The following is a 24,219-nucleotide window of genomic DNA, read 5'->3' on the forward strand; positions in this document are numbered from 1 at the left end:
GCTGTTAAAGATATGATCAGAAGCACTAGGGTAGGGAAAGGCAAATGAAATTACAAGCAGGCCCTTTCCATACCCCCACAGCAGCTGTACCCTCTAGCTGCTTCCCCCACACTGATCCAGGTGTCTCAGAGGCATGCTCAGTGGTAGTGAGGGGGCTCAAAGGGCAGGTCTTCTGGTGGCTGAGAGCTGGAGTCTCATGTCATTCCTCACTAACGTTACTCCTCGCTTTGATAACCTGGCTGCGGTGGGGGGTTAACTGGGGGACAGAAGAGGCTAAGAACTTACTCTCAACTATAGGCTAGAGGCCCTACTAGTCAACCCAATTTTTTTTTTTTTTGGTTTTTTTTTTTTTTTTTTTTTTTCTTTTTTTCCGGAGCTGGGGACCGAACCCAGGGCCTTGCGCTTCCTAGGCAAGCGCCTACCACTGAGCTAAACCCCAACCCGTCAACCCAATTTTTTAAAAAACATTTATTTATTGTGTATACATCATACAGCTTTCTGCCTGCATGTATGCACCTGCAGGCCAAAAGAGGGCACCAGATCTCATTACAGATGGTTGTGAGCCACCATGTGGTTGCTGGGAATTGAACTCAAGACCTCTGGAAGAGCAGACTGTGCTCTTAACCTCTGAGCCATCTCTCCAGCCCTAGTCAACCCAATTTAAGACCTTGATTCTGGGATAAGGCCACTGGTATATTGGGTACCTGACTTCCTAACTAGCCCGTGCCATGGAGCCCCAAACTGGAGGCCCTTCTCTAGGAAAAACTTTGGTTCTCTTACACCATTCTTGTTTTTAATTTTTGTTGTTTGTTTTTGTTTTTTGTAAAGCTGTCACCCTCTACTGTTGGATGCTGGAATGCACAAAACTATCTAACACATGAGCAGAACTGAGTCCAACCAGTCCCACAAGTAGCCATCAGAGCTTCGGGCATTGCCAAATGCATTTTATTGGTCTGTTACATTTAAGAGTATAATTTCTGAGCAAAACAAAACCAAACGAACAAACAAAAACAAAAACCAAAACCCCATACATTCTGCTCCTCACAAAACCAGGGTCATTACAGCAGACACACATTGGCCGCCCGTGCTTGGTGGAGGCCGAGGAATCAGGAACAGGGTGGGTAATGGGGTAGGCTGGCCCCACACAGGCTGTGCAGTACCCAGGGGTAAGGGGAGGGCAGGGAAGGCTGTGCTATATGCAGAATGCGGCTGGTCCTTTCTTGTGTTTTTCAACTGCAGCAAGTCTGTGGACCTTGGTGACTTCTAGGCAGGAGCCAGGCAAGGTGTGGGCTCCAGGTCCCAGACTTGGCTTGCATGTGCTCAGATGGCGGGAATGGGGGGGTGACAGAAGAAACAAGCAGCATGCCTAGACCTTAGGTCAAGGGCTGGACCTTTGTTGACAACCCTGTAAACTCTTCCAAGGGCCCTCTGGGTTTCCAGGCTTCTCAGCACCCTGAAGCACGTGAAAAGTGGAGCTGGCCTTGCCTCTCACTGGGGATGAACTGGGACTATCCAGGCATTCCCACATCCCTCAGTCCCAGGAATTCATAGATGTCTGAAACAGGTAATGGGTATCCCAAAACTCACAGGCCTGTCCTTCGAGGGAGGTTGTGACAGGACTGTCTTCCTACACTCTCCCTGGGTGGTTCTGGAGAGCAAGTGAGACCACTGCCCTCCGTACCACACAGTGGGCGAGTGTGCTGCTTATGTGCAGTCCTAGGGGTTTCCAGTGCAGAAAGCAAGGGCAGGGTGCAGAGAGTGACACTGTACACACGAGAGGGTCACTGTGCAGTGGGTGGGGAGTTCGTGGGGTCACTCTGGTGGCCAGAGGCTATGGCAGTGCTGCTGAGGTGGGCCACTCTCACCAAGGGCCCACATCTGACTGCCCCAGAGTCTGAGGAGAGCCTGGCAGGTACCCAAGGTCTCCTCCCCTAGGACGCATGCCTGAATAGGCAGCTAGTTGAGGCCACGAAAGGCTTCAGGAGAGACATGGCACAGAGCTCCCTGCCCTATGCAACTCTTGCTAGATGAGGTGCAGGCCACTGTAGACCCCACTAACCCTACAGGGCCCCAGGCTGACTGGAAAGGGGCATTGGGAAACAGTCCAGACTGAGGCTGCAGTGGGGCTATTCTAAGTTGGTTGAGAGGGGAACACAGAAGGTGTCCCCCAAGGCAGCCAGTCTCCCTGAGGCCGACCCCTCCCACCCAGCTGTGATCTGCAGGTGTCCTGATCCCAACTTGCCCTGCAGGGCCAGCACTGCCCATACTCACATCCCAGACTCACAGTCACTTTGTTAGGTTACACAGCTGAGTGGGTGGGGTTGGCGGGAGTGAGGGATTGGAGTGAGGCAGTTTGGGCTATGATGACCTCTGCCTCTCCCTGCTGGAGCTCAGGGGCCTGGTACCTAGGCTCTCCACTTTGCCGCCTGCAGCCCTCACTTGTTGTCTATGAGCATCTGCACCTTGTGGACCAAGTCCCGGGCAATCCGCAGGATCTCCTGAGCATCGTGCCGCTCAGCCCGCTCTGGGGAAAACATGGATAATTAAGCTGAGAGGAGCCCTGTGGCTGACCCCTTGCTTAGTTTCTACCCGCTGTGCTCTTGACCCCCCGCTATGGGGAAGTAATCCTAGAATTCTTGAGAACCCTCCAACTCTGCCCAGTCCAGGACTTGAGCCCCATGCTCCCCTCTAGGGCACAGCCAGAATGGCTGGGTCAGCTCATACCATTGAAGAATTTGATGATGTCAGTGAAGTCCATGTTGTTGTCACGGATAATCTCTCTGTAGGCCTCCACCAGGGCCAGGGCGATGAACAGGACAAAGTGCTCTGAGGAGATGTGCCTGGCCGCCCAGATCACCTCCCACACTGCGAACACCTCCTCATACAGCAGCTCTGGGGACAGTGAGGAGCTGGCACTTAATCATCCAGGCACATGGGCTCAGCCCAGCAGCTAGATTCTCCCTCCTGCACCAGCCTAGTTCAGCCTGGCTCCAGCATGGGGAGTCCATATCCAAGACCAAGACCTCACCCCTTCCTTTGGATATTTCTGCAGACTCTGTGCGGCACTCACTCTGCATTTTTAATGCTCAGGGGAGCTACAGTTGGGATAAGGCTCCAAAGACCATCGCCTGTGAGCAGAGCAGTGGTATGGAGTGGACTCTGGAGCATACACGCACACACACATGCACACACAGGCAGCCTTACTAGACTCAGGCTGGCCAGGGGTGGTCACACGGTATGTAGTGAAAGTTACAATGTTGACTTAGTGCTCTCAGTTTCCCTGACCCCAGTTCTATGTCCCACCTCTTTAAAAAAAAAAAAAAAAAAAAAGACAGGATCCGAGAGGAGGGGGAGGGGATAGGGGGCTTATGGCCGGGAAACTGGGAAAGGGAATAACATTTGAAATGTAAATAAAAAAATCCAAAAAAAAGGACAGGGTCTTGCTATGTAGCTGAGACTGGTCTTGAATTCCCAGTAACCTTCCTGCTATACTCTGGAATACTGGGATTGTAGGCATATGCCATGATGCCCAGACCCACCCACTTCTTACCTCTTTTAAAATCCAGCAGGAACCATCGATAACAGAAATAGAAGTGGGTATAGTCTCCATTTTGGTGCATCAGCTCAAATAGCTCTGAGTCCAAGATCTCATGAGAGAGAGGGAGAGACACTGACCTGAGCTGCTTCTGTGCCACCCTCAGCCAGCACCCAGGGTCACTCAACCACCCCACTGCACTGCCATGTCTGTCCCACCATTCCTGTTCATTTGCTCCCTCCCTCCCTCGGCTGTATTCTTTCTGCAGCGACTGCGGTTTCTGGGCATTGGATTTAATCACCAACTTCACTTCTCATCAAAACAGGTTCAGGCATGTGGACACACTGCTTCTCAGTTTGTAACACAGGTAACTGTTTCTGTGTGCTACTGGGGGTGAAACCCAGGACTTTTCATGGGTAGGCAAGCACTTTACCTGAACTAGAGCTTTGTCTTCAGACATTTAAATCAATTCATTTTAATGCTTTATTTTTAGTTTAAAGCAGTGGTTTTGCCTGCATGTATGTCTGTGTGAGGTGTCAGATCCCCTAGAACTGGAGTTCCAGACAGCTGTGAGCTGCCATGTGGGTGCTGGGAAGTGAACCCAGGTCCTCTGGAAGGCCCCAATTCAGTGTTTGCATATTTGTGCCTGCATGTGGGCACACTGTGTGCTGACCAGGGGCATGTGGGCACACTGTGTGCTGGCGAGGGATATGTGGGCACACTGTGTGCTGGCCAGGGGACAGCTGCAGGTGTCACCCACTGCTGCTCTCCGCCTTTTATCGTTTTTTGAGTATGAGGTCTTTCACTGGCCTTGGACGCAAGTAGGTTGCTTGACCGAAGCCGCTGGGAGTCTGCTCGTCTCCTCTGTCCCATGGGGCACTAGGACTATAAACTATTGTGTGGCTTTAAAAACAAGACAAAACTACTGGAATCAAACTCAGCTCCTAGACTAAGGTGTTTCTCCAGTCCTTTTTTTTTTTTCCTTTCTTTTTTTCCCGGAGCTGAGGATCGAACCCAGGGCCTTGCGCTTCCTAGGCAAGTGCTCTACCACTGAGCCAAATCCCCAACCCCTTCTCCAGTCCTTTTGACTTGACAGGTTCTCACCGTAGGCCGGGTGCACCCTGGATTCGCAGCAGTCCTGATCAGCCTGCTTCTAAATCCTAAGTGCTGGGATTAGGAGCATGTGCCTAGCAGCAATGGTTTTCTTGTTTTTTTAAAGTGAAGGGAATTCAGCTATGGCTGGTGGTGCATGCCAATATCCCAGCAGTCAAGGAGGGGAGGCAGGATTGCTGCAAACTCAAGACCAGCCCCTTGGTAAATAAATATGTGAAATAAAAGTTTACACATAAAGGGCATTTGTGGCCCGGCCTCTAGCCTCCCTCTGGCTGGCGAGCAAGCCTAGGGCTGCCCAGCCCCACAGACAGCTGCAGCACTTACCTGGATGAGGGAACGCATGTTGGCAAAGTGGGTGTCCATGGCACCCCCGTTGGGGAAGTTTTGGCTCATCCTCTTCATGAGGTGGCTGAAGCAGCTGTAGGCCAGCTGGTCTGTGAGGAGACAGGAAGGAGGCCCCCATGACACCCCGAGAGCAGACTGGCTAATATTCTCACCCCTTCTAGGACTCTCCCATTTTGTCACCCTGAACCCAGTTTGGCTTTGGGAAGCCCCACGCCCCATCCCTTACCATTGTCAAGGATGACTAGGAGAGGTGCCAGGAGATCACACATGCCCTGCACGTAACCCATATCCAGATGCTCCCACACGTAGCTGAAATGCAGGGATGGTGGTTGTGGCCAAATCATTCTTGGGGACTGCCATGAATGTGGGCCCTAAAACATTCTGTTCCCTACAAGTCAGCCTTTCTTTCCATTTCCTGAAGCAGTTATGTAGCTCTACCCCTGAGGCAGTGGGAACTACCCACAGCCTTTGTCCCTAGGCCAGGCCACTTCACAAGAGGACAGTGAGGGAAACAAAAGGCCACCATAGTCTGATGTGAAGGGCAGTGGAGTGAAAACAGGTACACATCTGCCGTGGGGTGGGGGAATGGCCCTGTAGGGACAGCACTCCACATACGATGCAGGGAGACCTGACACAGAACAACAGGTAAAGCCCATGGCCCAGGCTGGGTCCCCAAATCTCCCCCGGCTTGCCCCCAATGGCACCTGCACATGATGTCTCTGAGTCTCTCAAGGTTGGGGGTCGTGAAGTACCAGTAGTTGCGGTCACACCTCTGCACGTCCTTGTCTATGCGGTGCAGATTTAAGGCCACGGTGTCCAGTAATTCTATCTGGAAAAGGGGTGTCCCTCAGAGGTAAGGCTGGCCAGCCCTTCCCAGGCTAGGGCAGATGATGCCCAAACAAAGAAAATTCAGCCAACAAAGACCCAGAATTCTGAGAACAGAGGCCTCTTAGTGATGATCAAGCAAGCCCTTTCAGGATAGACACACCACCCTCCCTCCCCTTGCAGTCAGTCCCCAGATTCTAGTGTCAGGACTCACAGAGCCACTGACAGCAGTATCAGGGAGCATCCACGTACAGTATAGGCTGCAGCGCACACAGCTGTGAGCTCCTCCCCGGCTTCAAGCTCACTGGCAGGTGCAAGCTTCTCCTGGCCTGGATCGTGGGGTCCAAGGAAAGTGTGGGCTGCAGTGGCTGGCTCTTCGGAGCCTTCTTCTCCAGCACCGTCTTCTTCAAAGCCCACACTCTGGGCCTCATCTAGGCTGGACTGGATGCCTGAGGCCACGGAGTAGTTTCGGGAGGAAGGCAGCCCGGAGTCTGGAGAGTCAAACTCCACAGACTGCTGCTCTGCAGCAGCCGTGCCCGGAGTCCCAGCTCCTGGTTCCCGCTCCTGCTTTGGTTTGGAATCTTCAGGGTCCTGAGTCCCAGGGGGCTCTAGATCATCCACAGAGATAAACACCTGGTGGGAGTAAAGAGATGGCTCCATCACCGTGCCCAGGTTAGAATGGAGCTGGGAAGAAGGATTTTCTTCACACTCCCACCCCTCCGCCTCCCCCCCACCCCAAACTCCCAACACCGCAGCTCCTGGGCACCAAACTGGCTTCTGACTTAGCCAACCAAGAGAAGAACAAGGCTTTGGGCAAAACCCCAGGCAGGCCGGGCCCATGCAGTGTACTCCGCAGCTCCAGGACACTGCTATAGGATGGGAGCAGAGGCCCCTGCTTGGTTTTGTTTTTCCCAAGACAGGGTTTCTCTGTGTAGACCTGGTTGTCCTGGAACTCACTCTGTAGCCCGGCTGGCCTCAAACTCAGAGACCCATTTGCCTCTGCCTCCTGAGTACTGGGATTAAAGATAAGCATCATCACCATCCATGGTTTTTAAAGGATTCTTATTTATTTTTAGTTACATCTGCATTTGGTGAATGAACGTGAGTGCAGGGACCTACTAAGGCCAGAGCCACTGGGAACTGAACTCAAGTCCTTTGCAAAAGCAGTATGTGATCTTAATAGTTGAGCCGTCTCCAGCCCCTAGGCCCTATAACTTCTAGGCCTCAACTCTTGGTAGCCAGTTAGAGCTCAGTGCCATTCTACAAGTCACAGAGGAGCCCAGGAGACCTGCCCTAGTGTTTTGGCAGCTACCGAGTCAGTGGTGTTAGTCTTCAGACAAAGCACAGAAGGAAACAATGTATAGAGCCCACCATTACTAACAAGCCCCGGGGGAGAGGTCAGACCCACACAATCACTGCCTCCATCTTTCCTTTTTCTAACTGGACCCGGTAGTCAAAATGATGCTACAAGGGCTGGAGAGATGGCTCAGTGGTTAAGAACATCGACTGCTCCTCCAGAGGTCCTGAGTTCAATTCCCAGCAACCACATGGTGGCTCACAACCATCTGTAATGGGATCTGATGCCCTCTTCTGGTGTGTCTGAAGATAGCTACAGTGGACTTATATACATGAAATAATCTTTAAAAAAAAATGATGCTACAAGTTTTCACTCTGGGTAAGAAGTCTGAAAAACGGAGTAAAACCATGCTTGTGGAACTCTGTGGCCCTGGGAGGGGGTTGTTGGTAATATACGTGCCAAAGAGCACACAAGGCCACAGGACACGTTTGTGCAGTAAGTTTCTCTTCACCTGTGAGTGGGTTTTGGGATCCAACTCAGGTCATCCAACTTGGGCAGAAACTACCTTTACCTGCTGAGCTGGCCCTCTCCTGTCCCAGACTCAGGTGTCTACAAAAGCTAGGGATGAGGAACAGAGCTCACGGGGAGGGACAATGTGTCTTTTAGTTAGACAATTTTTTTTTTTTGGTTCTTTTTTTCGGAGCTGGGGATCGTTAGTTAGACACTTTTAAAGAGAATATTTATTTTTATTTTATATATATGGGTGTTTTGCCTGCATTTATGTCTGTGTATCACACACATGCAGGGCTTGTGGAGGTCAGAAGAGGGCATGGTATATCCTGGAACTGGAGTTACCGACTGGTTATGAGTGACCATGTGGGCACTGGGAATTGAACCCAGGAACCTAGAAAAGCAGCCAGTGCTCTGGATTGCTCAGTTCGGTCATCTCTCTGGCTGCAGTATATTTTCTGTTAACATTCATGATTAGTAAAGTATCAAGATCAAGCTTTGTCTAAAGAGGCCTTTTCTCTCTTTTTCTTTGAAATAGGAACTAACACAGCCAAGTCTGGCTCTGGCTCTGCTGTGTAGCTAAGGAATTCCTGATCCTCCCACTTCTCCGTCTAGGACACTGGGATTTCAGATGTGAGACACTAAGCCTGGCCTTTAGATTTTAATGGTAGTTTATTATACAAAATGATGGGCTTCACCATGGCAATCTTATGCTTATCTGTCATTATATTTCAGAAAGAAAATATTTTGGAGGGGGGTGGGATATACACAAAGTGGGGGCTGGGGAATGGCTTAGAGGTTAAGAGCACTTGTTGCTCTTCAGAGAATCTGGGTAGGTTTCCAGCATCTGTGACTCCAATTCTAAGGAATCCTGATGCCCTCTTCTGACCTTCACGGGCAGCAGGCACATGTGCTGCAGAGACAATACATGTGGACAAAATTCTCATACACATAAAAAATAAATCTTAAAAAGAAAACCACTTGTTGGCTGGGCATGATTGTACACAACTTTAATACTAATATTTGGGAAACAGAGGCAGTTGGATCTCTGTGAGTTCGAGGTCATGGTCTACATAGCAAGTTTCAGAACTACAAAGTGAGAGAGACCCTGCTTCAAAACTAAGCAAACACAAGGATAGAAACAGTGTGTGCGCATAACCCAGCACTTGCACAGTAAGACAGGCAGGCCTGGCGAAGGGCAGGACAGGAAGGAAAAGCAAAACCAAACCCAAACAAACCCAGGTGTGTGTGGGGAAGCAGCAGGTGGCCAGGGCTGCAGCCGCCTCCACCCTCACGGCAGATCGGCTGCAGGAAGAGCCCTCCAGCAGTGCCCTGTGTACCTCTGCAGTCGCTTCCACAAGGCGACAGAAGACTGCAGAGGGTCCTGCCAGGAGAAAGCAGTGGCTCTCTCTCCAATGGCGTGCCTCTAGTTTTTGGCCAACAGCTTTCTTTCCATGAAGCCTCTTGAATCAAGAGGCACGGGGCTGGAGACGTTTGGAAACTGGGGCCAGACATTAGACAGTCTTGCTCAGAGACACTGATCTCACCGGGCAGTACTGGGACTCACGGTAGCCTGTGACTACCTCACATGCGCTCTACACAGGAGAGGTTTCCCTAAAGATCCATTTTCCCCTACTGTTCCTTTGAAACCCGGCACGAAGCAGTGACTTGTTTTTATGTGAGGGTACCAGACATTGCCCATTCTTCAACTGACGTTTTCAGACACTAACACATGAAGCCTCTGTCCAGGACCCAATTACCAGGATTGTAGGCTGGCCCCATGCTTGGGACCCCTGTGCCTACAAGATGGGTGAGTCCCCCCACGCTCCCCCTGCCTTTCCCCAGCCCTCCCCAAATCTGGCTCACATCATTGCTGATGGTGGAATCCCGGTGCACAAGGCGCTGCACGTGGCTGTCGATGCTGCTGCCCGAGGAGAACTTGGTGAGCGTGGCTGGGTGAGCCTCCCGCTCCCGCTGCCTCACCACTACCTCACAGGCCTTCCACTCTGCCAGCACCTGCTGGTACCTGGCTGCCACTGCTGCATCCACCTGCACAGAGCACACCATGACCCTGAGGGGAGGGCACCTCAAAGCCAGCCCAGCACTGGAACTTCAGCTTAGAGGGGACTCAAGGTGAGAGGGCTAAACTCCTCAGGTGAGGACCAGGAGGCTGCTCTGCTACTGTCTTCTCTGTTTCTAGCTAGGAGGGGCTAAGGGTTCCAACCCCTCCCCCTGCCCAGAGTCATTATCCAGCGGCTACTTCCTTGGCTGTGTAGAAGCAGGCTCCCTTACCTGCTCCATCTCCTTCTTGCTCATGCCAAACTTGTAGTGGCCAAGCAGGAAGGGCCAGACGTCCTTGCGAATCTCATGTTCCACACCCCCATAGTACACCTGACGAAGCAGCTCCAGCTCCTTGTAGTTCTGAGCGAGCCAGAGGGTAAAGACCATACACATTACTGTGACCTGGCAGCCAAGCCACATCCCAGCACATCCCAGGGACAGCTAAGCCTGGCTTCAGTGGCTTTACTGAGACTGGGCATACCCTGCTCGGGCAGCCACTGCCTCTTGTTCCCTGGTTACAGCTTTAAGAGATCTTGTCATATCCCCTTCCTCACAGGGCAGGGAAGAGAGCTCTAACAGGCAAAGATCTGTCAGTTCTCAGATCAATATGGAATATTGGGTTCCCAGCCCAGTCCCTTCCCATGTAGATGGGATTCAGCCAGACGTCTATGATGCAGGTCAGCCATGGCATCAGTCTAGTTTGTCTACCCAGCTCCCTACTGTGTTTTACGGCAAATGAACATCCAGTTTACCACAGGCCACCGTGTATCACCGTTGCCTCCCAAGTCCCACCCATGGCCTCTGCCTTGGAGGCCCATTTGCACCTTTTTGTCCTTCTGATACTTGCTCCACACATCCTTGGTAAGACCCCCTGAGGCCCCCGGGGGCCTGTCCGGTGGAATAATGTTGTGGTGCACCAGTGCAGACAGGTGTGTCCTCACTGTGGACAGGTGGCGACAGTAGGCTAGCCCTACAGTGGGCAAGGAGGAGGCTGTGACTGAGGTGCTTCCCCACCCCCAGCCCCTCAGAACCCACCTCACCAACACTCACAGCCATAGAAGGCCCGGGACACTATCTGCCTCTTCATGCTCTCACACAGCAGCCTGAGGGGCAACCTGTGGAAACATCCTGGCTCAGAGGGGGAAGGATTGTAGCCCACTGGCAAGAAGGCTGACACTGTAGCTTCAGAGTGAGGAGACAGGCAAGATGCTGGGGGCTGTGTGGAGAGGGGGAAGTAAATAGCTTAGCAGTACAATAGTGTCCCCACCCTGCCAGTCATCCTTGATGCTGCTGTTGGGGGCCCGGCTTTAATTTGCTACAGTGGATCTTGATTTCTTTATGTATAAATGGAGACACTTCAGGATCACCAGAAATGGCAGGTTAAAAATGAAGTGACAAGTGAAGGAGAGTGCCAGCTGTTCCCATGTTGCCTCCATACATGGTAGTACTAAGTGTTCCCGGACACGCAGCCTGACAGTGGACTACAGTGTAATGGCAATGTGAGCAGAGTCTTGTTATGTATTATGTGGCAGCACAACTCTGGGCACTTACACGGTCCTCACCTGCCATAGAAAGGAGGTGGTATCGCCCCATTTCTCAGGGAGAAAACTGAGGTTCAGGAGCACAGAAGTGCCAGGCCTTTAGTCCCAGCACTTAGGAGGCAGAGACAGCTATCTGTGAGTGGGAGGCTCACCTGGTCTACATAGACAGTTCCAAGCCAGCCAGAGCTACATGGTGAAACCCTGTCTCAAACACAGCAAAAAGGGAAGACAGAGGCTCACAGGCACTCAACAATTTGCTGAGGTAATGTAGGTAGCATAAATGAGATTGGAATCCAGGTCTGTCCAGTTTAAAGAGGCAATGCTGTCATGCCAGTGGCACGGCCTGTAAGGACAGAAGGGCACACGTGGGCAGATGCGTTAACAGGAGGCTAGCTCCCTCTTCCCACTCACCTGTCAGGAGTGCAGCTGCAGTGACTGGGGGGTGCATATGGGGAGCTGCTGGAGGGGCAGGAAAGGCAGGAGGAGCCCTGGCTACACAGAGGCTCCAGGTGCCAGGCAGTCAGGCTGGGTCCAAAACCCTGCATCTCAATCATGTCGCCGGCATCTGAGGGCAGGAAGGGGCCGAGGTTAAGGCCTGCACAGGCTTTCTCCCCCAAGTGCCCTGCAGCATGCCCGTCTCTGCCCAGAGCTGCAGATGAAGTCACATTGGTGGAAATTCCTAGGGTAGTGCCTGCCTGGCCGAGAACCCAGAGATGGAGAGTGAGAGGGTGCCTGACACTGCCCAGCTTCCCCTGAGCCTGGAGAAGATGGCAGCCTTCCCATGTGAGTTGTGGGAGATTCGTCTGCCCACCTCCATCAGTGCCAGAGAACACATGCTTCACTAGGGGGAAGAAGAACAAAGGCCTCTGCTCCCCAGAACACTGCCAGTTAGCCTGGGCTGTAAAGGCTCTCAGCCTGCTTCTTTCTGAGACACTCAGGAACGTGTGTGGAAGCCCGACAGAAATGATCAAGATCCTTGAGGGTGCCTCAAGCTATGTCTCACTCGCCTTGGCCTTTCCTCGATCAGGACCAGTGCTTCCTGCCCGAGGCAGACATCCTGAAGCCTGCCTACTCAGCAGTGTAGCTCTTGTGTGAGCGACAATGGAGGGAGCTTCCCATGGCGGGAGGCGGGAAGTGGTGTCTGGGCACACAGCGCCACGGTCCAATCCACCAGTCATAGGTGTCCATGGCAGAGTGCCGCATCAGAAGACAGACCGGTGGACATGTCTGTACTCCTGGAGATGAGGCTGTCCCAGCCGTCCCTATGACCTAAGTAGGACTGAGGCGAGATTCTTTAGAGTTTCTAGGGTCTACACTGGGCACAACACTGTTCAAGGTGGACTTCGTCCAGGAGCCACAGAGAGATGCAGTGAAGGGCTCAGTAGTGTCAGGAAGTTGGGGAGCAGAAAGAGTGAAGAACAAGGAGAGCTGAGTGTGCTGAGGTCTTCAGCAGTGGATTTCTGGGTAAATCTAGCAAGAGACCCTGACTCCCCACAGTCTGGAGGCCAAGGCCTGGTGTTTTTAGTGAGCCAGACTCCAGCTCTGGGTGTGCCTTGGTGGTGAGGGCTGAGCTGATTTCCCTCTAGTCCCCTCAAGGGCTGCCCTGCCTTGTCCCCCCCAGACCCGTGGGTAGGATTGTGTCAGTATCTGGACCTTCAGCTCCACCAGGAGGTAAATTAAGGGAATATGTTTGGTAGGGGCTGCGGCTCTGGGAGTGAGGGGTGCAAGCCATGCTGAAGACTCTGGGAGCAGCGAGAGAGGGGAAGTGCAGGTGGGGGAGGTTTGGAGCCTTCTCAAGCCCCTGCAGCAGGCAGGAGGCCAGGTGTGGGAGGAGCCAGGGGAGGGGCTAGAGGTGGGGGGAGGAGTCAGCCCAGCCAGGCAGGCAGCAGGCAGCAGGCAGGGATGCTAACAGGTGCAGGGGGTGGAGGATGGGCACAGAGGGAAACAAGCTCATGCCCAGAAAGTTGGGCCCAACCAAGGCACATATCCTGGGTCAATGCTCTTCACCTTAATTCTCCAGGAAGGAGCTGAACCAGCCAGCACTGCACACTCTCTACACTGTGACAGCCCAGCGTAGGCAGCTGGAGCTCTGGAGTGACTGGGTGAGTGACTGGTGAGGCAGCAGGCTGGACAGGGGTCTGCTGGGTCAGCTTTGACTCTGACTCTCTCCTCTGAGCAGGAGGAAAGTATAAAGCAAGCAATCAAGGTGGGTGAACTACACAGCTCCTAGGACTCCGAGTGAAAGGTGCCTGGCCTGGAGCAGAATTAGAGTGAACAGCATCTCTGCTCTGTAGGGGGGGCAGCAGGAAACGGAGAGGGGAAGGAAGAGACCTGGACACCCCGCCACTTAATTACATGCACAAGTCAAGCATGTTGCAGGCCTGACAAAGCAATGGCAGTGTTGTCATTATGGACTGGAGTGCACGGGGGAGCTCCCACCCCCATGCCTACTCTCCACTTCCCTCCAGATTTCTTCTCACACCTGTACCCCTTCCCCAAGTACTGGGGTTACAGGGGCTATGCAGTGGACTGGTCTAATCCCCAAACTCTACAAAAGGATATCCAAACTACTTCCAAGGCCTCTGGACCCCATGGACCTGGACGAGGACTGATTTAGAGGCCTCAGTCCTAATACTAGCTAGTGCGCTTTCTTTTTTCTTCTGAAATCTCAGGTTTCCTGGGCTAGCTTCAAACTCCCTATGTAGCTAAGGCTGACCTTCTGACCTTCCTCCTTCTACCTCCAAAGTGCTGGAATTATACATGTGTGTGCCATTCCACCAGCAGTCAGTGGCCTTTCTACTGCCAAGATGCCAGTTTGAGGGGCAATGAGTTCAACCTTCCCACATAACTCAAAGTCAGTGAACCTGTAAACAGTGTTGTGCAAGTCTACAGTATAAACAGCTAGATGGCAAGTGTGTGTCCGTAACTTAAAAAGTAGGGTAATCCACGGCCTACGGGACTGGAGAGGAAGGCAGAACTGTGGCAGGAAGGGGAGCAGCTGGCAGAGTTGCCTGATGGGTGTTCTGAGCCACGGGCCTGGCTGGCAGGAGTAGGAGAGTCATTACAAGCTGAGTGACTTTGCCTAGGACACTTGCTGTGCCCCTTAGCAGAACTCTATAGAAGTGTCAGAAGAGAGGCAGAGTGAACAGCATCTCAGTAAGGAGTATAATGTATTAGACTCCCTTTATAAAAGCAAGAACCAATTAAAACTCTGTGGCATGGAAATGGTGGGGACAAGAAAATTTCCTAGCATCTAGGAGCTAGTTGAACCTCAGTGTCTCTGCCCAGCCTTTCCTGAAGCCCCTCCCCTAGCCCTCATTGGGCCCCTGGTTGATGTTTCTCCAAAGAGTGGGGCTCCTTCTCTCGGAGACAGCTCTATGTTAAAAAAGAATTCGGTGGGCAGAGGCATGCTGAGGGGCAGTTACTACCATCCTACGTGGTCTCCAGGGAAGGCAATCCCAGACACCATGGAAGTTGAGGGCCTAGAGTATGGGACACTTGGGTAACACCACTGGCACAGCACTGAGCGCCAATGAGAAAAACCAAGTCTGGAGATACTAAAATACTTGCCCAACCACACAGTAAACCAGGGGCACATGGGGCAGGAATCCATGTTGCTGCTGGGAGCCTAGACCAGTTCCTGGACACTCTGTGGTAAGTATTTCTAGCTTCATGCTAAAGTGCCAGGTCATATACTACACCCTCACACACGGGACAACCAATGGTTGGAATCTCTTCTCCTGGGGACTCTTATCCCTCACCTCTGTCCAGCCCCACCTCTGCCCCATCTTAAGTCATAGTCAGAAGCACAAGGCTGGCTTTCCTGTCAGCAGAGAGAATGAAAGAGACCACTGCTTGGCATTTGTAACATGACTGGCAGGAATAGGGAGAGGCTCTGAGAGCCATTCTGGTCCCCAAGAGGCCATCAGATAGCCAGCCCTCCTCCAGTGGCTCTCTTTCTCTCAGCATAAAGCCCCTCTCCTCATTCAGAGCCATTTACTCTATACATTCCCTCTTCTTGCTGGGCTCCTTGTGTCCTCACTGATCTGCCTCTGACAGAAGGAAATGGCCCTGCGTGTAAGTCCCCTAATGCCAACACTGCTGTTTGAGCCCCTGCAGTGGGTGGCAAGTGGGCCCAGGGGGGTAGGGTGGAGGATGAGGTGAGTCAGGGATGGGGAGGGATAAAAACCTTTCATCGGATTGGGAGCTGTGAGGTTCCGCGAGCAGATCATTGAGAGCATCGCGTGTAGTTTATCCTCCTCTTCCTCATCATCGTCCACCGAGGCCGCTCGGCTGGCCGCTAGGTGGTGGTAGTTAATAGTGACTGCTCAAAGAGAATAGCGAGAGAGGCAGAGGCATGAGGACCCTAGTCCCTGAGCAGGAGAGACCAACTGCCCTCCTTGAGGTGAGTGGCATGGAGACTGAGATCACCTTGAACCTGCAAGGTATAGAGGGTATGGGGTGGGGGATGGTAGGGTGCGGGCTAAGAACCTTCTGTGGTTATTAGGAGAGGATGGAAGGGGCGTGTGTGTGTGTGTGTGTGTGTGTGTGTGTGTGTGTGTGTGTGTGTGTGTGTGTCTAGTGTCTAGGAGACCAACTCTGACTAAGGCTAGTTGGGACTCTGGCCAGATGGATCTAAAATAGGTCTAAATTTTTATTTAGCTTCTGTCATAGTTGGGCTGCATTTAACCTAAAGATGACCTCAAGCCCTCATTTTAAGAGCATAAATTCAACCTTCTTCTTCCAGGGTCCTCTCAGAGCCACCTGGAGAAGCAGGAGTCACTTAGCTGAGTTTCAGCTCGAGCCTGGCTCACCCTCTAGGGAGGGAAGAGGTCCTCACAGTGATGTGAACAGAATGGAACATGTCACAGACTGAAGAAGGGGGAAATGTAGGCTCCAAGTTGAAACCTAGCAAAGTCGAGGTGAAATGCAGGTCTACAGCATTCTGCCTGTAGCTGCCTCTTATCAGGAACATCTGAGAGGAACAGGGCAAGGTCCTCCGAGCCTATTTGGATCACTTGTGCTGTGGCTTTGGTGTGCAGCCGGGGTCACCCGCCCATCAGCAAGACACACTGTGGATAACTTTTTGGCACAAGTTGGCAATGCAGGGAGGTGGTCGGGTTGGCAGTGATCACTGTGGACTGGCAGATTCCCTGACTAAACGTTCAGAAATGCAAGTCTAGTACAGAGAAACCCATGGGTAACAGCAGCATTGAGCAGAAAGAGCAGATATGTCTTGATCGGGTCCCACCCCCACCCCCACCCTGACGCCCAGATGCCTCAGGCCACAGCCCTCAACAAGCAAGCTTCAGGTGTCCTCCTCTTCAGAGGATGCTCTGTGTCAGAGGCTGGCTTGAGGAGGACCTTGGCTCTGGAAGTGAACCTGCACTGTTCAAGAAGCGCAGCTCCTGTGCCCAGGCACAGGTCGAGGTTGGATGTGGACTGAAGCCGGGAGGAGAGTTTTATTCTAGGCTGAAGAGGAATGGAAAGTTCCCCACCTTCTGTTGATATTTCTGGCTTCCCTTTCCTGCATCATGGCATGAAACAGTACTAAAATACGTGGGTAGTGATCCTTGGGTCCCCTGAGCTGGATCAGGGTGCCCTGGAGGGATGACATCTAGGTAGTGACAATCTGTGAGTGAAAGCTTCAGTGGGGGCTGTTAAGTGATGGCCCTCTTGTCTCCAGCTGGCCTGGCCAGTGGGCCTGCCTGACTCAGATGACACAGTGCTCTCACACACCCCGAGCGTCCTTCACAGGGGATACGAGGACACTCACTGTGCTCATGCCTATGTCCGGGGTAGATGATCCGGAACACATAGTCTGTTGCCCGTCCAACACCGAGCTCCTCCGCATCAATGGACCGAATGCTGCTGCGTTTCCGTAGCTTGGGGAAAACCTTGCCCTGCAGAGGAAGCAAACTGTCAGGCTGCTCAGTGCGCAGTCCCACCCAGGGCTTTTTCTCAGAACTCTGTGTAGAAAGGAAGAGAGGAGGCCTTCCTTCACCCAGCCCTGCGCCCAGAGCCTCCCCAGCCAAGATACCTTTCCCTGCTGGGTCCACAGCGGGGGCTCAAGCTGTCCACGAGGCAGCAGCCCATTCTCCAGACATGACAGGAAGGACAGCAGGTGTCCTCCCTGTGGGAAGTGTAGTGGCGGCCTCTGGATGCCATCCTGGCTCACCAGCACAAGCGTGCCGCCGCTCTCTGGTGGGGGTGAATGCCCACGAGTGAGGCCGGGGCCGTCCTGAGACCACCCGACCCATAACCCTGGCCCAACAGGTGAGCTTTCCCAGGCTGGGAAGGAGGGCAGACAGAGGGGGCAGACAGAGGGGCAGACAGGGGGGCAGACAGGAGGGCAGACAGAGGGGCAGACAGGAGGGCAGACAGAGGGGCAGACAGGAGGGCAGACAGAGGGGCAGACAGGAGGGCAGACAGGGGGGCAGACAGGAGGGCAGAGGGGCAGACAGGAGGGCAGACAGAGGGGCAGACAGGAGGGCAGACAGGAGGGCAGACAGGGGGCAGACAGGAGGGCAGACAGGCTACAATAGGCCTTGGATGCTTCGTTGACAGGAACAATGGAGGGCTGGCAAGACAGCTCAGCAGGCTAAAGTGACGGCTGCAGAGCCTAAGGATTTGAGTGTCATTCCCATTCCTGGAACCCCATGTTGGAAGGAGAGAAGTGACTCTGGCACACTGTCCTGAGGTCTCCATGTGTACTGCAGTGCGGGTGTGAGTGTGTGTGCTTACACACATAGTCTAAATAAACTCAAAAAAAAAATGAAGCTGGGAAGTTTGTCTCAGCTGTTAGAGCCCTTGTTGCTCTTGCAGGACCCAGGTTCAGTTCCCAGCGCCCAGACAGCAGCTCACAACTCTCAGCAGTCCTAGTTCTGGGGATCTAATGCCCTTTGGCTTACCTGGGCCAAAACATACATACACATATACATACACATACATACATACATACATACATACATACACACACATACATCTCTCTATATCTCTATCTCTCTCTATCTCTCTATCTATCTATCTACCTATCTATCTCTATCTGTCTGTCTGTCTATCTATCTATCTGTCTATCTATCTATCTATCTATAGTTATACATGAAGGTGAAACAACCATACGCAAAATTTTTTGTTTGTTATTTTCAAGACAGGGTTTCTCTGTGTAGCCCTGACTGTCCTGGGCCCTGAACTCAGAGATTTGCCTACCTCTGCCTCCTGAGTGCTAGAATTAAAGGTGTGCACCAGCTGACTGATTGGCTATAAAAAATTTTAAAAATAATTAAAAAATAACAATAAAAAAAAGAGCAGGCTGGGAGTGTGCCTCAGTAATAGAACACATGCTTAGCACGCACAATGCCTGATTCCTGACACTGCAAAATAAGGCCATTAGGAGGGACACAGAAGTCTAACAGGCCCCATGTACAGTGCACAAAAGAAAGAGGTGTCGTCCCACCTCTGTGCCTTAGACAAGCAGACTCACTTTGCTGGTGGCAGTGGACGCAGACGATCTGACTGAAGGGCACCACCAAGGCGTAGTCCCAGTATACACTAAAAAGGAACCAGATGGTGTCACTATGTCCAAGACCTGCCTCTGTCAACTGCTCCTATCAGCCCCTGAAACTATGTTGAAGATAGGGCAGCAGTAGCCAAGCAATGACCAAGGCCAGCCCTGTCCCTCTATGTCTCATGCTGTTTTCCTGGCACGGAGTCTGGCAGTCTTAGTTATCCAGCACTTGGCTTGTGCAAACCCCGCCATGGCCAGGCGTGGCTCCGTTTCGGAGGGCTTGGGAATCACTCCAGGCAGCCAGTCTCTCCCTCTGACTCTTGGCACTGGGATAAGGAGTAAGTCTGGGCCCTTGGAGTCTGCCTTGTTTCTCCGCTCCCTGCCCTGGGCCAAGCTTCCACTCCCTTCCTGCTTCCTTAGAGCAAGTGTAAAACCCCCACCTCTTTTCTAGCTCCGAGTCCCCGAGAGTCCCATTCATGAGTTGGTTGGGAGTCCACTTCAGGGTTAGGTTCTCTGCAGACTGGTGCAGGGAGAGGTAGCCAGGGACCGCCTCCATGTCCTCCTTCTATGGGAAAGAAACACAACAAAAGACAGAGACAATATGGGCCCAAGAGTCTCAGAGGATGGCCCATGCAAATGAGCCCAAGAGACCAGGCCAGCAATGGAGTCCTAGGGCTAGAGGCTGGGTAGAGCCAGGAAAAGCAGAAGCTAGATCTGGATAGTTCTTCCAAGTTGGCTCAGTGCCATGGCTCTGTCCTGTCTGCCTGGGTGCCAGGTGTACCACTGGCCAGCCACACCCATGCTGCCAGCTGGCTGCCCTCCTAGCCCTGGACAGCCTGGATTTCAGCTAGCCAGGGTACATGTCATCCCTGTCTCCTGCCAACTCCAAGCTGGGCATGAGTCATATGACAATGAAGTGTGGGTAGAATGGTATCCACTTCTCTCTGGTCAAGTACTGGAGCAAAGAAATTGGCTTCTGGTCCTGGGACCTTCTAAGGAGGGAAGCATTCCTACCGGCTGCACCAGCACGTTGTTCTTCCCATAGAGCAGCCGTGTTCTTGAATTCTGGTGCAGAGACTCCACGTATTCACGGGCACAGGCAGCTAGTCGGTCTTCCGAAGCACTCCCACTAGAGTGGCGCTTCCGGATCTGCCAGGAAAGTCACAGCTCAAGCCTCCCCGCAACCCGGGGGAGGGAGGAAGCTGGCCTTAGGACCTAACCTTCCCGCTCCCATGCTGGCCCTCTCTAGCTCACTCTTTGCCACCCTTTGCTCTCTAACCAACAGAAAGATGGGCTACTGGCATATTTGCAAGATTTAGTGTAGACAGAAGTTCTCCTGGGTACCTCTTGGGGCCCATGAGTATAACTGGAATAAGTGGCCACAAGAGGTGTGGAGAATACTAACCCCCAGGGCAGGACGCTTTGCTGGGGAGTCCTGACGGTTAGGGGGACCCCGGATACGGTGCCTTTGAACTAGCTCATCAGCAGAGGGGTCAGTCCAGTAGTGGTCAGCTGTCTTGAGCTTCGTGTATTCCAAGGCACAGGGTCCCACTAAGGAGACAGGGATGGGTAATTAGCTGGGGCTCTTTCCTCACTCGTCCCTCACCCCACTAACCCATTACAAGCCTTTAAGTTTTCAAGCTCACCTAGGAGACATGCCAGGATTGGGCCAAACACAGGGTCTGCCAACAACGCTTCCTTCTCGTAATACTTGCTGCCAAGAGGAGATGGACAGGGTGACTACCAGGGCTCCTGGACTCAGGCCAGCGTTGAGTGTGGTCAAGCTCACTCAGGAGAAGCGTGGCCAGAGACCCGATTCATATCAGTCACCAAAAAGGAATGAGTCCATAGGATGGAGTGTTTGTAGGGTTCTTGGCGTGGTCTATACTCTTGGGGTGCCAAAGGAGGGCTGGAGGCTACCATGGACTATTAACCATACAGAGGGATGAGGCTGAAGTGGGCCAAGGAAAGGACAAATGGGGGGTGGGCAGTCACCTGCAGTTTTCGGCCAGGTATTGTACAACCCTGTCCAGAACTTTCTCCATGAGTGCTGTGCGTACCCATATGTGTTTCAAGGCCTGTGGGCTGAGAGCTGGGGTCTTCCCACTGCTTGAGCCCTGTTTCCGAAGGGCTTCTTGGCTGCCTCCTGAGGGTCTCCTGCCATGAGAAGGGAAAGCTTCAGGTCTGGAAGAACAGGCCGGGCTTGGCGGCACTAAAGTGAGAGCTGGAGCTCAGGGTGCCTGGGCTGGGAGGAGGAACTGAAGGAGGGAGACCAGATACAGATGGGAACTGCGAAGGGCTAGCCGGTTCTCAGGCTGGCCCCTCACAGAAAGCTACCTTTAGGCAGGCTGTCTTGACAACAGTAAATGCCAAAGAGAGAGCAAAAAGGATGCTGGGCGGGGTTGGCTTGGGCCTTACCTGCCCTCTGCCTGTTGCTGCAGCTCCTGCACCTTGTGGCAGATATCTCCAGCCACGGGACATGTCTTCCCCACTTTTGTGAACAGGGCCGCCATCTTGTCACTTCGCAGAAAGCCCGCAGCACGGCGCCTTAGCTGATGTAGGAGGCAAGCCTCCACAGCACCTGAGTCATGGAGTAAAACAGGGTCGAGGCCTAGAGGTCAGCTGCCTGCCTCACCCAGCCTCTCAGAACCCTGCTGAAGGATGAGTCCTCCTGAGAGCTGGCAGAGGCAGCGCACAGCTGTTAGCACCAGGAAGGAAGGCTGACAGAAGCCCAAACACCATGCCCCGTCCCGTTTGCTCATACCATGGCCTCTGAATTTCTTCTGGTAAACTCAGGTAAGCTACTAACCCATTGAAGGAAGGAGACATTCCCTCTTGCCTTGAAACTACAGCATGCCTGTAGACAGGCAGTGACCGGGGCAAGTCCTGAATTGGGCTGGAATGAGGGGTAGGCTGGAGAAGTATGTCCTGACCTCCTACCAAATATTTCCATCTTGTCCTTCTGCCCCCAGGCCCATGGTGGACTTGTGAGAGCTGTCATGGGCCAAGCCGCTCCTCTCCCTTGCCTGGCGCACATACACCTCCTGTATGCAGTGTCACCTCAGTGGGCTGAGGAGCAAAGCTGCTCACCAGGGCTGACACAAGTATCTGCCTGACCACAAGGACAGAGACAAGACAGCACCTATAGAGGAGGGGCAGCAGTCCTTCTGGAGAGCATGGTGACATGGTTGCTAAGGAACAAGACTCTGAAGAAGCTGAAATATTGATGAAGCCTCTGCAGAGATCAGCCTGACAGTAGCCTCTCGATTATTTATGAGCACAGCAGCTGAGAGTGAGATTTCTCCTTCTGCATCACACCAGGAGGGCCTCTCTGACTTCATTCATGTTTTCAGAGGCCACGCCTAATCTCTTTCTGGATCCTGCTTACCCTGAGACCCCACAGAAAGAAAGGAAGGCTTGGCAGGGAGAAGCAGAGTTGGCCTTGCATGTACAGATCCCAAGAACACTGGTGCACATGTGTGGTAGAGTGCCTAGAGGCCAGCAGAAACAGTGTAGGGACAGGGAGGTAGGCAGCCCAGGATGTAAGACTGGTCTAGTGACTCCGTGCTTCTGGGAAACCTGGAGAGTTCATGCTCTAAGCATTAGTTTTGCTACCTCTGTGTTGGGGGGAGACTTTTTTTTAAAGGTTTATATATTTATTTCATGTATGTGGGTACACTGTCGCTGTCTTCAGACACACCAGAAGAGGGCGTCAGATCTTTAACCTATAATGTCATATTTGATGGCATATGAAACCCCTTGCTTACCCAGGCTCTGACTCTGGGGAGGCACAAGGCCCTTACCCTTCCTGTTTATTTTATTTATGAGTACACTGTAGCTGTCTTCAGACACACCAGAAGAGGACATCAGATCTCATTACAGATGGTTGTGAGCCACCATGTGGTTGCTGGGATTTGAACTCAGGACCTCTGGAAGAACAGTCTGTGCTCTTAACCCCTGAGCCATTTCTCCAGCCACCACCCTCCCTGTTTAAAGACTGTTTGATAGTCAGTCAGCAAAAGCCAATGTGGTAGAACCTGCATGCATCAGAGGATGGTGAGCCACTCCACAGGTGGGCAAAGTGATGTTTGTTTTCTTTGGTATAGGAAAGCAGAGGCCCTGTCAAGTTTGTTTCTTTTTCTCTTCCTTTCTTTCTTTTTCTCTTCCTTTCTTTTTCTTTTTGGAGTTGTTTTCTAGACTAGGCTGAACGCTGTTCTTCTGACTCCCTTGTGCTCAGAGATGGGTACAGGCACACTGAGAATGCCTGGCTTGTTACACAGGGCTGCACACGAAGTGCTCCTAACTGCTTGAGCCCTCTATCCAGCCCCAAGATAGTTTCGACTAGCACAGTCAGGATATGAAACATGGACTCAGGAAGTAACTACTAATTTATTTTAAAGGCAAAGTCTCATCAAGCCCAAACATTTCAAATTTGCTATGTAGCACAGTCTGGCTTTGAACTCTTTTCCTGTTCTCTGAGGGGCTGGTGTGGTCCTGGAGTGTCCAGCTGAGTGATGCACTTGTCAGTCTTTCAATCTGGGGCTGCTGCAGATCTCTGTTTGTGGGAGGGTGGTCCACCATTTCTGATGTTGAATCCTCAACAGATAGAGAAAAGAAACCACACTGAACAAAGCCAGAGTGGCAGCAGGTGGCAGCAGCCCTGAGGGAATCATGATCCTCAATGATGTGACTCACTGCAAGGGTAATGAGTCATTAGGTTTCCCACCTTCCCCCAGCCACTGCAAAGGAGCTGGGCTGGGATCTGGGGAGTAGCCACCCCGTTTGGCCTCACCTGCCCTGCCAGCAGCCTCTCAGCACAGAAACAGGTTCTCCTGAGAGCCAGCAGAGGCAGGACTCAGCAAATATCACAAGGAGGGATTGCTGGGGGAAGCCCACACATCACTCCCAACACTGCTAGTTCACACCACGACTCCTGGGAAATTCAGGCAGAGTGCCAAGCTGTATCTACGGAGGGAGGAATCCCTCTCACCCTGCCGGTCTTCAGGGACCTGTGAGGCCAGGTGTTCTTGGCCTAGTTCCACAGCCTCCCTCAGCAGCAATTCCCAAAACCACAGGGTCCTTCCCTGTCCCCACTGCAGAGATGAGAGTGAGATTGTGTGCCGTATGGAGATAAAATAATAATGATCAGAAAAACGAACTGCTGCTGGGGATTTAGCTCAGTGGTAGAGCGCTTACCTAGGAAGCGCAAGGCCCTGGGTTCGGCCCCCAAGGCCGAAAAAAAAAACCAAAAAAAAAAAAAAAAAACGAACTGCTGCCTGAAGGGGCTGGGAGATGGGCTTCTTGAGCTCCAAAAATACATTAAAATTATGTATATTATACATGTATATTTATGTGAATCTCTGTTATGTTGCAATGCTCAAGTGCCCTCCTGCCCATGGGAAAGACTCGATGGCTTTCAACTTCTAAAAGAGGGTTCAGATTGTAAAAAGATTAAGAACCTTTGTTCTGCTTAATCATGCCAAAC

General features: G+C 52.4%; 1 protein-coding gene across 2 annotated transcripts in view; it reads right to left on the reverse strand.

Annotated features, from left to right (window-relative positions):
* Window positions 1-927: 927 nt before the first annotated feature.
* Sgsm2 (small G protein signaling modulator 2) overlaps window positions 928-24,219 on the reverse strand; it is a 42,828-nt gene continuing 19,536 nt past the window's right edge. The window contains exons 3-24 of one of the 2 annotated variants that reach the window (XM_032914447.1): window positions 21,153-21,315; window positions 20,730-20,891; window positions 20,381-20,448; window positions 20,140-20,285; window positions 19,749-19,883; window positions 19,175-19,299; window positions 18,711-18,778; window positions 17,268-17,428; window positions 17,004-17,130; window positions 15,417-15,551; window positions 11,639-11,792; window positions 10,737-10,801; window positions 10,511-10,656; window positions 9,918-10,046; window positions 9,492-9,674; window positions 6,071-6,451; window positions 5,698-5,822; window positions 5,220-5,302; window positions 4,973-5,082; window positions 3,551-3,647; window positions 2,725-2,892; window positions 928-2,524 (exon numbers count right to left, since the gene is read on the reverse strand). In XM_032914447.1, coding sequence (XP_032770338.1) covers window positions 2,436-2,524; window positions 2,725-2,892; window positions 3,551-3,647; window positions 4,973-5,082; window positions 5,220-5,302; window positions 5,698-5,822; window positions 6,071-6,451; window positions 9,492-9,674; window positions 9,918-10,046; window positions 10,511-10,656; window positions 10,737-10,801; window positions 11,639-11,792; window positions 15,417-15,551; window positions 17,004-17,130; window positions 17,268-17,428; window positions 18,711-18,778; window positions 19,175-19,299; window positions 19,749-19,883; window positions 20,140-20,285; window positions 20,381-20,448; window positions 20,730-20,891; window positions 21,153-21,315 — 3,020 coding nt within the window. In that variant the 3' untranslated portion in view covers window positions 928-2,435. The remainder of the gene's footprint in view (window positions 2,525-2,724; window positions 2,893-3,550; window positions 3,648-4,972; window positions 5,083-5,219; window positions 5,303-5,697; window positions 5,823-6,070; window positions 6,452-9,491; window positions 9,675-9,917; window positions 10,047-10,510; window positions 10,657-10,736; window positions 10,802-11,638; window positions 11,793-15,416; window positions 15,552-17,003; window positions 17,131-17,267; window positions 17,429-18,710; window positions 18,779-19,174; window positions 19,300-19,748; window positions 19,884-20,139; window positions 20,286-20,380; window positions 20,449-20,729; window positions 20,892-21,152; window positions 21,316-24,219) is intronic. The other variant, XM_032914448.1, reaches the window with a different exon arrangement.

This window comes from Rattus rattus, chromosome 9 (assembly GCF_011064425.1).
Source record: "Rattus rattus isolate New Zealand chromosome 9, Rrattus_CSIRO_v1, whole genome shotgun sequence".
Taxonomy (NCBI): Eukaryota; Metazoa; Chordata; class Mammalia; order Rodentia; family Muridae; genus Rattus; species Rattus rattus.